Consider the following 12,733-nt stretch of genomic DNA (forward strand, 5'->3'; position numbering starts at 1 on the left):
CTGCTTGGAGATTGTCCATAACCCTTGTGTTTCGTAAATCTCGAGATGTGCTCCCCATCCCTTGCGAGATGCATCTGTGGTTAAGACTGCGTTATGAGGAGGGGAACTGAATAATGCCCCCTATGGACAGGGTGGAGTCTAGGAGCCACCATGTTATGTCCTGTCTCATTTCGGCAGTCAACGATAACTTTTGGTCAACGGTTGTATTGTTTCCATTGACGTTTTAGTCCCCATTGCAGGCATCTCATGTGTAGCCTGGTGGGAACCGTGAAAACAGTCGCCGCCATGTGGCCTAGAACTATCAAAACTTGTCTCGCTGAAGGTCTTTGAGTATGATTCAACACATGGAGAAGTTGATGGAGAAGTTGACAGAGTTGTGTTATTCTCTCGGTTGGGAGGTATGCCCGGTTGCAAGTGGTGTTGAGGCATGCTCCTATGAATTGCAGTTGTGTTGGTTGTAGGTGTGATTACTGAAAATTGACCACCAGTCCTAATTCCTGTAAGCACTCTATCACCTACCGGAGGTGGTCGATTAAGATGTCTGGAGCCGAGGCAATTATTAGCCAATCGTCCAGATATGGAAAAATGGTTATACTCTGTTGTCTGAGATGAGCCACCAGCACAACCATACATTTGGTGAAAACCCTGGGTGCAACCAATAGTCCAAAGGGAAGAACTTTGTACTGGTAGTGGTGACGCTTGTAGCGGAAGCACAGGTATCGCCAAGAGGATGGACGGATTGATTGGAATATGTGTGTAAGCATCCTTTAGATCGATGGAACACATCCATTTGTTGGGTTGAATCAGAGGTAGGATTGATTTCAACGATACCATCTTGAATTTCTCTTTGATCAGGAATTTGTTCAATTCCCGCAGATCTAGTATGGGGCGAAGGCCACCCGACCTTTTGAGTATGAAGAAATATGGGGAATAAAACTCCGCTTGTCGGGTCTTCAGGGGAAATCCATCAAATGGCCTGTTTGCGAAGCAAAGCAATTTCCTCCCCCAGTTGCGGTTGGAAGCTTTGAATCTTTAGAGTGGAAAGGTAGCATGGGTTTTGTGGTAAATTGGAGTTGGTAACCATGTCGTACTCTCTCTAAAATTCATTGATCGGATGTTATTCTTTACCAGGCTGCCAGGCAAGAATGGATTCTGCCAGATGGTGCTTGGTGTTGTGGTGGTGGCTGGGTTACTAAAAAGATGGCGTAGATTTTACTGCAGCAGCCGGTTGCTGTGCCTGCTGTCTTTGGTTACGTGCTTTGCCCCTACGTTGGTTCGGGTTACTGCTGTTGCGGCGTAGAATGCTGGTAAGATGGATACAGTTGTGTACAAAAGGACTGATAAGGCCTGTAAGGTCTGCAGGCATATGATTGTTGACGAGTGGATCAGACATAATGACGTGTGGTCGAGTAGTGAGGATGTGATATTAAGGATTGAACTGCTAGAGCTTCCTCTTTCAATTTGCCCACTGTGTCCTGAAATCGCTCTCCGAACAGGTTGTCTCCTGAGCACAGGAGGTTCGCCAGCTTCTCATGTCGTACTGGAACGAAACCATGCCATTCTACGGGCTGCAATGGCTGTTGCAGATGCTCTGGAAGATGTCTTGAATCACTCATATATCGACCGCAGGAGGTGTCGAGAACATTCTTCCATATCATGAAGAGGCGGTGGTATCTGATCTGCCGTCGAGGAAAGCATACCTTTTGTGGCTTGTATGCACTCATATAGGTATTGTACCATGTAGAATTGGTAGTGCATAATGCGGGCATTCAGCATTGAGTTGTGGTACATCTTCCTACCAAACTCATCTAAATATCTGTTATCCTTGCCTGGTGGATATGAGGTAAGAACATAAGATCATAAGAAAATACCATACTGGGTCAGAGCAAGGGTCCATCAAGCCCAGCATCCTGTTTCCAACAGTGGCCAATCCAGGCCATAAGAACCTGGCAAGTACCCAAAAACTAAGTATATTCCATGTTACCATTACTAATGGCAGTGGCTATTCTCTAAGTGAACTTAATAGCAGGTAATGGACTTCTCCTCCAAGAACTTATCCAATCCTTTTTTAAACACAGCTATACTAACTGCACTAACCACATCTCTGGCAACAAATTCCAGAGTTTAATTGTGCGTTGAGTAAAAAATAACTCTCTCAGATTAGTTTTAAATGTGCCCCATGCTAACTTCATAGAGTGCCCCCTAGTCTTTCTATTATCCGAAAGAGTAAATAACGGATTCACATCTACCCGTTCTAGACCTCTCATGATTTTAAACATCTCTATCATATCCCCCCTCAGCCATCTCTTCTCCAAGCTGAAAAGTCCTAACCTCTTTAGTCTTTCCTCATAGGGGAGCTGTTCCATTCCCCTTATCATTTTGGTAGCCCTTTCTCTGTACCTTCTCCATCGCAATATCATCTTTTTTGAGATGCGGCGACCAGAATTGTACACAGTATTCAAGGTGTGGTCTCACCATGGAGCGATACAGAGGCATTATGATATTTTCCGTTTTATTCACCATTCCCTTTCTAATAATTCCCAACATTCTGTTTGCTTTTTTGACTGAGGTATGCAACTGAGGTATGCGACTTTGTTTTCTTGAATCTTTGCATCGCAGATTCTACTACAATTGAAGCATGCGATAATTGTTGCATAGAGTAAGGCGATGTTTTCCGCATACAAAATTTTATATCAGTTTTCCTTGAAACCGCTGACAGAGAGTAAGGTGTTTCCCACGATTTCTGTAAGACGGTATGTAGGAGATCTTGTGGTGGAAGACATGTTGGTTCCCCTGGAGTATCGAAAATTTTTAGAAGACCTAAGATTTCTGATCTAGGGTTTGTCTCCTCACGGACCTCTAGGTGTAATACAGTACCCACTTTTTCTAAACATTTTGGGTACGTATGGTCCTCTGGAGGAGAATACGGTTCCTGCGGTTGTTCCTGTGGGCCTGACGGGAACCCGGTAGATGATGATGGGGATGTTTGGGGAGACATGGAATCGATAGGTGTATCTTGATTTTGAATTGGTGAAATTGGTCATTTTGTTATTGGGGATACCGGAGGCTCCATTGACTGTTCTCTGGAAGTATGTGTATTGTGTTCCGGAAAACTTACAGATAGTTCGTTAGACATCTTAAAGGATGATTGAAGAGTTTCATAAAACCCTGCTAACAATTGGGATAATTGAAAAAATGCCTCTTTTGTGTGAGGAGGCATTGTTGAACGACCAGATTGTTTTGGTAACTCACATGCTTTAGGTTGCACCGGAGGTGTTTGAGGGAAAGTACTTGGAACGTCATATTTGTTCCCCATCTTGCTGTCTGTGGCCTTAACAGAATCATCTGAGGATGTAGATGCATTAGAGGAAGTGACCTGTATTACTTCTCTATGAGATAAGGTCTTTGCGCCTTGTGCGTGAGATGACCTAGAAGGGCTTACTTCCCATGTTTCACTCATCCTCGAAGCCTTTTTGTGGTGTGAGTGATGTGAATGCCCATGGTTATAGCATGACGATGATCCTGTGTGGATCCCACGTTTAGATGGCGAGCATCTTCTACGTTTTGATTTTAAAACTGTAGAAGGTGAACTCGAAGAGCATGAAGTACCCGAGTGGTTTGGTGTTACATCTGGAGAGGTGTAATGAGATACCTCTGGGGACTCATGTCGTCGCTTTAACCCATATTGTATTTGATGAGATGGGTGTTTTGATTTATGAAATGCTTTCTGTGGTGCCTCTTGCGGTGCCGTATGCTGTCTAGGAGTTGGGCTCCTTCATGCTCTATGTTGTTGGTGTGTACTGTGCGTCGATGTCTTTGGCGCCATGTGCGCAGATGTTTTGTGCGCCGATGTTGTCTTGGGCGCAGAAGTTCTTTGCGCTGACAGTGTTTTGGGTGCAGAAGATAACTTGGGCGCTGAAGTTTTAGGTGCCGCTGATTCCGGCGCCGATAGTTCAGGGCCTCTCGGTCCTCTCGGATCCAATGCCCTATGTCTTCGCGGCAAGTCCTTACCTCCAAGCCTGGAAGGGTGAGGATCCCACGATGACGCTCGTTTTTGAGATGGAACCACTGTTATTGAGGGGTAGGGGTGTGCATTCGTTTTGAACTTAAATGGAAAACGCAACTTATTTTTTTTTTTTGACTTAAAAAAAAGATGAGGCGTAAACGATCGGATTTCCAACTTATTCAACATAGCTATGTTGAATACGTTGGAAATCGCGATTGTTGATCTAAATACAAATTTAAACCCCTCACCCTCCTTAATCCCCCCCCCCAAGACTTACCAAAGCTGGCCAAAAGTTCCGTGAGGGTCCGGGAGCGACGCGTGGGGAATCACGTGGCGCCGACGTCACGTGATTCCCCTCGGGTTCGCTCCCGGAACCCTCGTTGGGCCCAAAAGGCACTTTTGGCCAGCTTGGGGGGGGTCAGGAGGCCACCCTAAGCTGGCCAAAAGTTTCTTTTGGGCCCAACGAGGGTTCCGGGAGCGAACCCGAGGGGAATCACGTGACGCCACGTCACTCTGACGTGGCGCCAGACCCCTCCTGACCCCCCCAAGCTGGCCAAAAGTGCCTTTTGGGCCCAACGAGGGTTCCGGGAGCGAACCCGAGGGGAATCACGTGACGCCGCGTCACTCTGACGTGGCGCCGACGTCACGTGATTCCCCTCGGGTTCACTCCCGGAACCCTCGTTGGGCTCAAAAGAAACTTTTGGCCAGCTTGGGGGGGGCCTCCTGACCCCCCCAAGCTGGCCAAAAGTGCCTTTTGGGCCCAACGAGGGTTCCGGGAGCGAACCCGAGGGGAATCACGTGACGCCGCGTCACTCTGACGTGGCGCCGATGTCACGTGATTCCCCTCGGGTTCGCTCCCGGAACCCTCGTTGGGCTCAAAAGAAACTTTTGGACAGCTTGGGGGGGCCTCCTGACCCCCCCAAGCTGGCCAAAAGTGCCTTTTGGGCCCAACGAGGGTTCCGGGAGTGAACCCGAGGGGAATCACGTGACGCTGCGTCACTCTGACGTGGCGCCGACGTCACGTGCTCCTTGCAAAGGAGTTCAGGAATGGCGTCCTGACCCCGCTGGACCACCAGGGAGTTTTGGTAAGTCTTTGGGGGGGGGGGGGGGATTAAGGCGGGTGAGGGGTTTAAATTTTTATTTGCACATATGGACATAGACTCAACTTATGGAATTCTCCATAAGTCCATATTGACCGCAAATGGGACCCCCATTCGACTTATGGACTTATGAACTTAAACTTTTGGTCTGCACATCCCTATTGAGGGGCCAGGCGAAGAATGAGCCTCCAGTGGCTCCGATAAATTGAAAAGTTCCCTCATCCGATAAGCCCACTGTTTTTGGGCCCTCAGGGACATTCGGGAACAAAATTCACAATCTTTTAAATTGTGCTCTGGGCCCAGGCATCGGTAACCCGTCATGGCCATCCGTGACCGACATTACTTTGCCACAGGTACAGGGTTTAAATCCCAATTTTTTAGACATTTTAAGAAAAACAATAAAACGCTGAGGAGAAGTCAGTTCTGCGTGCGATCCCGCTCGCGGAAAAAACAGACTGAGGAGAATCTGTTACTTTCCAGCACGGGAACACACGTGCAGCCGCAGAGAGCTAAAATCTAATCTCTGCTTGATAAAGCTCTGCCTCCTGGACCTGATTGACAGATCCCATGACAGCATGGCTAATTCAGCCCTGCTATCAACAGGAAACTTCAGTGATAAACAACTAAGCAACTAAGCATTTTCAGATAGTTTTTAGTCATTCTGGCATTTTCTTTGCTTGAAGTGAATACTAGATTTCTGGGAATTCTCTTCACATTTGCACTGGAAATTAAAATGATTAAATTTTAAATAGTACAACTTGTTCATCCCTATGCCTGGTGAAGATGACCAATGGTGAAACTACTGCCCTCCAAGACTAAATGATAGCGTAGAACAGGGAAAAGTAACTACGGTCCTCAAGTGCTACAGTCTGGTCAGGATGCAACTTCATCTCACAAATATTCAATGCAGATATCTTAAACCCAACTAGTCTGCAGCACTCAAATATTGGAGTTGCCTATCTCTGGCTTAGCACATCTGGTTTGGAAATGGCTCTCTTCATTTGTAGCATTTCATTTGTTTAATTGGCAGAATGTGCTCACCTGGTTCTTTTGTTAGTATTTGATTTCAGCAGCACATTTGAGTGAAGGCTATGCAAACTTGTATTGCGTAGCCGGTGATAACGGGGGGGGGGGGGGGGGTATGCGAGCGGAAGAATAGGGTTAATGTCACATAGTTAGTGGGTAAGGGGAGGGGGAAGGGGAAAGCAAGGGGTCAATAGAAATAAAGGATTTTGAATTGAAGTGTAGGGATTGGCTGGAAGAACAGGTATGGGTAAGGACAGCTGGATTCGCGCCTCAGTTGGGTGCAGGACGGCTGAGGGAGCAGGCAAGGAAAATTTCCCTCCCTCCCTCCCTTATTTGCAGTATGATTGTATATAATAAATGTTATGGTTGTAAGTTCCATTGTCGCAGTGGTGGTGGTTAACACAAGCCCAATATGGTTGATTTTGTTATTGTGTTGTTAAAAGGCATTCGGGGGGGGGGGGGAATCTTGTGTAGCGTGGGGCTGCTACATGAGATGGCCAATGAGCAAGAGGGGGGGGGGGCCGATGCTGAAAGGCCGAGGTACTTACCCACGCTGGTGTGAGGCGGGGTAAAGCAAATGGACTTCATTGGAGTAGCTCTACCACTGGGTTGAGGTGGGGAGCAAGGCATTAAGAATCTGGTAAATGGGGGTGCGGTATATTTGAATAGTGTATTAATTGTTAGGGGCTCAGGTTATGTTATAATAAACTGCGGCCTTTATTAACCAAAAAACAAATTGTGTTGTGGTTTTTGGAAGAATTATAAAAGGGAGGGGTGGGGGATGTAAGGGGAAAGTGAGTCTTGCCTCTCCCAGTTATTACTCCATTTGGTCTTGTTTTGTAATGTTGCTTTTCTTCACCCAATTGAGGAGTCACAAAAATGCTAATAAAGTACCAGTGTGCCACTTGATTAAATCCATTCTTCAGTACTTTTGGAAGTAAGGCTTATTGAATTCTTTGTTATTAATGTTAAAGACCATTTAGAAGGCTGAACATTCCAGGCCAGAGACACTTGAATATAGAAGGTATTGACATATTCAGGAAAACTAATTTGAGTGGATGTTTGATACAATATTAATAATCTTACAATAAGTAGACAGTGAAAATTTCTTTTGATATTTTTAATATTAGTACATACAAAATTGCATTGCCAACAAAAAGTATACATAGAAAAAGAGAAAGCATTTCCCCTAACATTTGTTTTAAAAACAAATTTGCAACCTAATCTCTACCAAACAGTATTCTGAAAATAGATCAAAATATTTAAACACTTTTTCAAAGCATGAGGCATGTGAAAATGTTTCTTGCAACTTGACTTTAGTGTCATCTCTGAGTAACGCTTGGATTCAACAGTATTTCTGAAGGTGGAACACTGCACAAAAATATATGCTCCCTCTAAGAAATCACAAGCCTAAAAATGGCCCTCTGCTTAATACACACCCAACTTTACTTTTATAAGCAATCATCTACAAAGGGCAGTTAAAAAAAAAAAAAGGATGGTGGTCTGTTTTATAAAACTTTCATTCTGATTCACCAAATGTGGTCTGAAAACTAACCACTGGAAAGAGAAAAATAGACTGTCTTGGTTCACTGATGCAAAATTTAAACACAGAATTCAAATAATTCTCTTAGTGCTCCTGACCTTTTTATGGGAAAAGAAATGAGTAATTATACTAAAAAGGAGGGACAATTTAATGTGGGATGGATATTTATCTTAAGAAGTCAAGACATAATTTAGTCTATATAAGTTAGTTATGACACCGAAATGTGCTGGACTTAGGATAACTATATAGCTTCATTTCAACAGGGGCAGTCCTGATTTTATCATTGCATCTATAAACCAGCAATACATATACCTTTTATTTACATTTATTTCTCACTTGATCACTATGGTGCTCTAGGCAAGCTACAAAAGGAATTAAGAACACAAAATTATACAATTATAACAACTTTTTACAGAAGTGCATGGGTCTCACAGGAAAGCTGTTTCTCCAATAACCCCAAATCATAGCTATTTCCTGCAGGCTACTCATAATATGCATCATCTCTGGACAGTTATTAAACTGGAATAAGTCATCCATAGTTACATTGGCAGTAAATCCTGGACTGGCTCAGCCTGTCCCTTTCTATATGGAGTTGTATGTTTATGCTAGCTGAACTGCAAAATACAAATGTTAAACCAACCAGCAGTTATTCCTTCAACATTGCTAATTTGGAATATTTTCTTCTCTTTTTTCTAGTAAATATTACCATTTTTTAAAATTCATAAAAAAGTGAAGCTGCTGTGGTTTACTTTTTTTGCACACATTTTAATCTGATATACTCTTTTATAGGAGGGGAGAACTGAAAGGAAAGGGAGGCAGAGCTACAAATACTAGAGCTGTAAAATGCCATTTCATCATTCTGCATGTGACAAATATTAGAACAAAACAATTGATTTGTAATGGAGCTACAAAAGCACATAAATAACTAACAAACAGCACAGGCATACAAGACCTGCTTAAAACAGATGTGGGTACAAGATAGAATAATTGTTTTATGAAAATCCACCCTTTTTGTAAAACAGCTCTGTTGGAAGCTCAAATCTATGATGACATTCAGCAGCATATTCAGCATGAATATAAATTTGGATAATACAAATTATCAGTACTGATACAGGCCCTGAAGCAAACTAGATTCTTTGCAGACCAAACTTCTATTGGACCAACATAAAATATCCACATGCGATTCACAGGAGCTTTCAAGGTCACACAGAACCCTTCTTCAGATGTCAAAAGTCTGAAGAAGCGACCTGTGTGGCCTCAAGTGCTTGTGTGCATCACAGACTTTGGCTCATTTTTAAATTAGGCCAACAAAAAAAGGCTCCATTTACAATTTGAATGAATCAGAACTGTTATGGGTATGCTGAACTTAAAAGAATTTTACAAAGAAGCCCCCCCCCCAAAAAAAAAAAAATTGATTAATTCAGCAAACAGCAAAAAAATACAATTCCTCCAGTAGAACCCCTACCCTAACAGAAGCACATTCATCAAGTCATTTAGATAGTGTTTCAGAAACAGACTTGGTGGATCCAGCAATCAATTTTGTCTAGAGTAATGGATAGATGTTTATTTGTATAAAGCTGTGAGTCTATTATGTTAAATCATGTTATGTTAGTTATTGTTCAGTTGGCTATTGATATTCAATGTATGTTGATTAATTGTATTTCTTACTTTTTGGATGGGTTCATAAGTACATGCGTTATTTTCTGTCTTGTATTACTATATTGTATTAACATTGTTCTATATTATATAACATTGTTCTTCACATAGAGCATCTATTGATGAACAAGCAAGTTATAAGCTCAGTGAATGGAATGAAATACTTTAGACAGATTTAGATTTCATGTAAAAAAAAAAGCTGGGGAGAAAGGTTTCAGTGTTTCCATTCTTCAGATGTGTACTCTGGCAGGAGCCAGCTATGGCAAAGTTATACATAACTTCAAAATAAAAGGAATTAGCAGCATTCCAGAAAAAGATAATTACAATCACCTAGAGAGTTAAGACCTTATTCAAAAATGGCTTTCTTCCCCGTTCTGCACCCACGGAAAAAAATCTTTAATAAATAAGGCCCTTAATCAGAGGTTTCAGGCTTGACTGCCGCTGTTAATTGAATCAAAGTCAATGACAATCTGTCTGCGTTTTGGTATAAACTTCCTGGAAAAAAAAAGAAAAGCAGATATTAGCCAGAGAGTAGTTAAATCATTGTTTGCCTTGACTCCCATATAAATTAAAAAAAAAATGACAGGGGGAGGGGAAGAGAGGGAGCATTTTCTTTGGATTCATTTGTCATTTTATCTCCACTGGAGCCAATTATACTGTACCACACAGAGAGAAATTTAACAGAAAAACTAAAACAAAAAGACAGTGCTTAGACTACATATTCTTTAGCCACAGGTGTTCATAAACTGAGGGGAAAAAAACGTTACTAACATTACTGCTTTACAAACTGAGGCCCCGATGTAATAAGGTGCACTATGCTGTGCACAAGTCAGCATTCAATTCTGCATACATTTCCATGCATAGAAAGCAAGTTTGCTTACCTTACATGATGTTTTCCATAGATAACAGGATGAATTAGCCAGAATACCTGAGTGACGTCAGGATGAATTAGCCTTGACGCCTGAGTGACATCATCTGGCATCGAACTGACCTCTCTCTCAGATAGTAATCTTTTGCTCTACTAAGCATGTGAAGAAATTCCTATTTGGATGTTGCTTTGTGAAACCCCTCAGTCGATTTTACAGATAAATCTAGCTAGATAGTTCACTCTCCAGGGAGGCAGATGGATATTTAACAAGGCTAACTCATCCTGCTGTCCAAGGTGAATACCATTTATGGTACGTAAACTTGTTTTCTCTGTTGACAAGCAGGGCTGAATTAGCCATGATGTGGGGAGTCCCAAGCTGAAGACTGCAGCAGAGCATTTACTTAAATAGCAATCCAGATATCACCGTGGAGAGTATACTACTGAGTGAACAGGCTATGCAAAACTGTTTGTTCAAATTTACACTCAGTCTTTGAGAGATGGTCCAGACAGTATTTGGATGCAAAGGTGTGTTCTGATGACCAAGTTGAAGCTTTGCAGATGTCTTCAAGAGGTATGGCTCATACATAAGCTACTGATGCAGCCATGGCTCCAACTTGAGAAGCCTTTATAGTGTCTGTAATTTGCAGGCCTGCTAGCATGCAGCAGCATGGAATGCAGTCTGCTAGTCAGTTGGACAATGTACATTTGGCCACTGCTATGCCTATTCTATTCACATCATAAGAGACAAATAGTTGTGAAGCCTGAAGATGGGACAGAGTCGTTCTTTTGTAGTAAGCCAAGGCTCTCTCACAGTCTAGGGCAGTATTTCCCAACTCTCTCCTAGAGGAACACTAGCCAGTCAAATTTTCAAGATATCTATAATGAATCTGCATGAGATTTGCATACATGAGGTCTCCAGAAGAGGCTTGAAAAACATGGGTCTAGGGTATGAAGGGTTCTCTCACCTTCATGTGCATAAGGTAATCTACTAATGCAGGGATGGCCATTTCTGGTCCTTGAGAGCAAAAACAGGCCTAGTTTTCCGGATATCTACAATAAATATGCAAGAGATAGATTTATATACAATGGAGGCAATGTGTATGCATATTCATTGTGAATATCCTGAAAACCTTCCCTGTTTGTGGTTCTCAAGGACTGGAGTTGGCCACTTCTGTGCTAAAGTGTTGGAGGTCCCTGGAAGGAAGGTCACTTGCAAGACAGCTTGATATCTGCATGCCCATTCCTATATATACACACACACAAAGAAACAATTAGTGCTAAAACATAAATAAATAAAGCTTTGGAAGCCATCATTGCAGAGTTTGTTTGTTTTTTTAAATGTAATTGTTCTCATCATTTGCATATTATAGTACATGCAAAAGATGTTTTAGGATTATTATGTATAAAGACAGTAAATATAAAAGGACCAAGTCTTTTAGAGATATAAACTACATAAATTGTGTTGTCTGTCAAACAGAGGGAGAGAATGATTTCAAGTTCCATGAATGGAAGAAGGGAGGGAAGACAAACAAGGAGGAATTCCATTAGCACAAAGGCAATGTCTTGAAATAAGTTACAAACTATATTCAAATATATTTCTGTAGAAATACACATTTATCTTTGTTTATATCCAAGCATATCCATTATTCGTTCACTCATCTGCAGAAAAAATATCTAAAGTCCTGAGTAATTTAACCTTACAGAAACTCCTATATTCATTAAGAGATAACGTCATGCTGCTTAATAATCTCTCTCTAAAAAAAAAAAGTCTTCAAACAAATCTCATTACCTTAAATGGAAAGGGGGAAAAACTACATATCCCAGAATGCTTTTCCCATTTAAAACAAAATCAAAGTGACATCATTTAACACAGGAGAGAAAAGATAAACATTTTCTGAATGAAATAAATTAATATTTACTGTCTAAACTACTTAAATGATTTATATAGTTTCACTGCTGTTTTGCACTTAATTTGCTCAAAAGGAAAATTAACAATATATGGACAATGGCCAAAGTAGTGCTAGCAGTTCTTATCTCTTTTTTAGACAAAATCAAAGCAGATTTCTAATAGTTCTGTGCAATAAAATTTACTACAGTAAGAAAATATGTTATTATACATACAGATACACTGGTGTCATTGAGAAAAAATAGAATTATTGCATTCATCAAGCTCTGAGTTCTCACAAACACATACATGCATTGTTTTAATATACTAGTGACAGCATAACAAAATCAGTTTAAAAAGAATTAAACCCCCAAATTATCAATGCGTACCAAAGTGGCATCACATATGTAAATATTTTGAAAATTTTGAGATCTTCAAACTAATATCTAAATTCACTATAAATAAGTTTCTTTAACAATGAATAATCGTAATAAGAATATAAAAGTTTAGTGTAATTAAAATAAAAATTCATTAGTGCTCCCAAGAAGCAAAGCAAAATACAAACATATCTAAACTATAATAGTGTGGACTGAAGCCAGCAATTTTTTTCACAGTTTTTTCTTCTTATAAGAGATGTCTCATAGTGACA

The 12,733-nt window shown here is 41.3% G+C and overlaps 1 protein-coding gene across 1 annotated transcript in view; it reads right to left on the reverse strand.

The window, feature by feature from the left end:
- Positions 1–8,368: 8,368 nt before the first annotated feature.
- The window catches only part of DCTD (dCMP deaminase), a 97,096-nt gene continuing 92,731 nt past the window's right edge, over positions 8,369–12,733 (reverse strand). Inside the window, exon 6 of the mRNA XM_029581542.1 lies at positions 8,369–9,826. Within this exon, the coding sequence (XP_029437402.1) occupies positions 9,757–9,826 (70 nt within the window). The 3' untranslated portion in view covers positions 8,369–9,756. The remainder of the gene's footprint in view (positions 9,827–12,733) is intronic.

This window comes from Rhinatrema bivittatum, chromosome 1 (genome assembly GCF_901001135.1).
Source record: "Rhinatrema bivittatum chromosome 1, aRhiBiv1.1, whole genome shotgun sequence".
NCBI lineage: Eukaryota > Metazoa > Chordata > Amphibia > Gymnophiona > Rhinatrematidae > Rhinatrema > Rhinatrema bivittatum.